Source organism: Phytophthora parasitica (genome assembly GCF_000247585.1).
Source record: "Phytophthora parasitica INRA-310 unplaced genomic scaffold supercont2.11, whole genome shotgun sequence".
NCBI classification, from domain to species: Eukaryota; Oomycota; class Peronosporomycetes; order Peronosporales; family Peronosporaceae; genus Phytophthora; species Phytophthora nicotianae.
The window spans coordinates 924,725-927,787 of record NW_008648997.1 but is presented as its reverse complement, the minus strand read 5'-3'; the positions used below and the strand labels follow the sequence as shown (position 1 = coordinate 927,787).

The 3,063-nt window shown below is 56.0% G+C and overlaps 1 protein-coding gene across 1 annotated transcript; it reads left to right on the top strand.

Annotated features, from left to right (window-relative positions):
• Positions 1-296: 296 nt before the first annotated feature.
• PPTG_07272 (hypothetical protein) lies at positions 297-998 on the top strand (the record flags this gene model as incomplete). Its single annotated transcript, XM_008901440.1, has 2 exons — positions 297-456; positions 553-998. The coding sequence occupies 2 exons, from the start codon at positions 297-299 to the stop codon at positions 996-998; spliced, it is 606 nt and encodes a 201-aa protein (XP_008899688.1).
• Between the last annotated feature and the right edge of the window lie 2,065 nt (positions 999-3,063).

The following is a 3,063-nucleotide window of genomic DNA, read 5'->3' as shown; positions in this document are numbered from 1 at the left end:
AGAACTTTCCGTTCTCAAAAGTTCCTCATGCGAGGTCTAGTCATGTCAAGACGTCGGAGGTCACTACACCTCAAGCACGCATTCAGAAGCTCCGCGAGCTCATAAACGCCTTGGCATCGTTGATGCCAAGCTCTTCGTCATCAGTCCACGGCCAAACCTCTTCAGCGCGTAGCGTCACAAGCTCCCTAGTGGTCCCAGACCAACATACGCGCGCAGCGCCTGCTTCGGAAGCGGTTACCAGCCTCTCCATGGCCTAGTATCACCGTGAGCACCGTCGCCGACACGGCACACGCTCCATGAGCCGTCGAAGTGACGAGAGCCAAGCTCAAGAGCCTCGGGCTCCACGCAGGGGTAATGACCTCTTGTTCGATGAACTGGAAGAAGGTCAGATTGACCTGGACGAGCCCATGGCTGGCGATACGTCATCACAAGGCGCCTCTCCGAGGTCTCACCGCAGTATGGTGTCATCACCAGCCGCCTCTTTGAGGTCTCATGACTGGGTTTCTCGGTCACCACCGATGCGAGAGCTTTGAGCGCCAAATCTGTTCCCAGAACGACCGAACCCTCTACGGGCTTTGCGCGATGCGCCTCCGCTGCCCTCACGGTACGTCGAGGTAGATCAGCGTGGTTCAAACGGCATTACGAATGACCTGGATGAGGCTCAGAGCCGTATGCTATCTACTCAACAGTCGTCTCGACCTGCAATTGTTCATTCGTCGCGTCGCGACTATGGCTTCCAGCCATGTGACGCTGCTGAAACTGCACGTCGTGCTGCACAGCAACGTTTAGACACGTATGTGTGTGGGCCTGCTGCCGCTACTGCTGATGAGCAGGTGCTCCGGCACCCGCTCTGCGAGCGATACTTGACTCCACAAGTCACAACTCCGCAGGAGTATCGGGAGCGCTTGCAATTGCAACTCAACCGACAGTCGGTTCCCTCCATTCGAACCGTTCGGGTTGTTCTCAACCCAGCGCCTGGCGGCGCTGTCGCACGCTAGGACGGCGTTCCAGCACCGGATGTGCCCGATCATAAGCGTCCACGACGTCAGGGCAATCTTTCTAGAGCGAAACCTCAAACTCCCAAGAGTTATGTGAGTTTTTTTTCTAGGGTAACCCCTCCTCTTCACAAGATACTGGGTACGACCCCAGCGACGACGTCGCGCCACAAGGCATACCACGTGGTAGTGGAGCTCACTATGCTCATCGAGCAGAGCCGGAGGGGGGGGGGGCGGGGCGAATCGCCGGTGGACCTTCGCGTGGCGATTACCTGCGACCTTCGTGTGCTGAAACAGCGCGTCGGTTCACTGAACCAGTTTGTTGACGAGCCGAAGGTTTCTGGTGGCCGCTTGGCGGATGATCTCGAGGTGATGCACCGACGGGTGGACTGGTTTGACAAGCCTCAAACGGTCCAAAACCGGGTCGCTGACCTAGAGCGTCAAGTCGCTCAGCTGCAGGGTCAGCTGGACATGTTGCTGCGTCTCCAGCAGCTCGGTTCTCGTTCAGTGGCTCTGCCACTAGCTGTTCCTCAGCCTGCTGTGGCCGTGCCACCTGCTTTCTCACAGCGCCGTGTTGTGGCCCAGCCAGCCGCTGACGAGCGGCCACTTTTCGGGTCGGCGCCAGCGACTCTACGCTCACCCGAGCAGGATCAAGATATGGCTAGAGCAAGCCCACGTAAAACACCGGGTGGGTGCGCATCTTCTTTGGAAGATTTAAGCGTGTACGCTAGGCCCTTCCTGGCCACGACCTTGAACGGTCCAATGAACCTAGGTCTCAACTTGGTCTTAAAGACCGCAGACACTGCATGTGTAGGTAGGTTTTTTTGCGTTTAGTACAACGAGGTCGCCGATCTCAAACCTTTTCACAATTCCTCTGCTTCGAGCATCCGCATGTTCCTTTGGCAGGCCTTGGCTCTCAGCCATAGCGTCGCACACCTGGCGCATAACGCTAAGTCTCACCGAGACAAAGCCATCGACTTACTTGCGTACCGTAATAGGACTGATATCAGCAAGCCGCTCGGCTATTCCTCCCCCGCCAAGCCCTGAGCCACCACGTGGTCGTATCAGCGGGACGCGAGGATTCACAAGCCCGTTCACATAGAATGGGGTGAAGCCTGTATAGACATGTGCCGCATTGTTCAATGCATACTCAACGAGTGGGAGTATTGCGCTCCAGCGTTTCGGCGCTTCAGCACATACGCTTCGTAGGATGTCCTCCACAACGCGGTTAACGCGTTCAGTTTGACCATCGGTTTGCGGATGATCCGCTGTGGACATGTCCAAACGGGTGCCAAGCACCTTAAACAAAGGACGTCCAGAACTTCACGGTGAACCGCGGGTCTCCATCCGAGACAATTCCCTCAGGCAAGCCATGTTGGCGAAATACTCTGTCTAGAAACAGCAAAGCTGTACCCTCACCATCGATGATGTCCGGCACTGCCGCTAAGTGAGCCATCTTGCTCAACCGGTCTACAAAGACCAAGATACCAGTATTTCCCGCGTTGTCTCTTGGAAGGCCAAACACAAAGTGGACTGCCAACGGGACCGGTAAACTCGCTAATGGCGCCGCCGCGTTCGGCGTGGACTTCGTCCCTTGACACGTCTCACACATGCGTACATAGGTGCCCACCCATTTGTACAATTTGGGCCACCAGTACATCGATCTCACGGAGCCATAGGTCTTCTCACGACCTAGATGCCCACCAACGGGCGTATCATGTACCTCATAGAGGATACGATACTTGATGTCATCGTGAGGAACGACCACAGGAGGAGTGTCCTCAGGGCCAGTGCTGTAGTACAGCAGGCCACCTTTGAGAGTTTATCGATTCAGTCTTGTGCGTAAGCGCCCAGACATTTTCTTGTCAGGGGTTTTAAACTCTTCGCTCCCTGGAGCACGTAGTAAAGCTACACACATGTCGTATTGTGCTTATGCTGCGCGTATTAAGTCAGGCACTGACGACGTCACCGTTGTCACATGGGCGAACTCGTAGTCCGGCCTGCGCGACAGCACGTCGGCCACTACATTAAGCCGCCCCGGCTTGTACTTCACCTCGAAGTTATACTC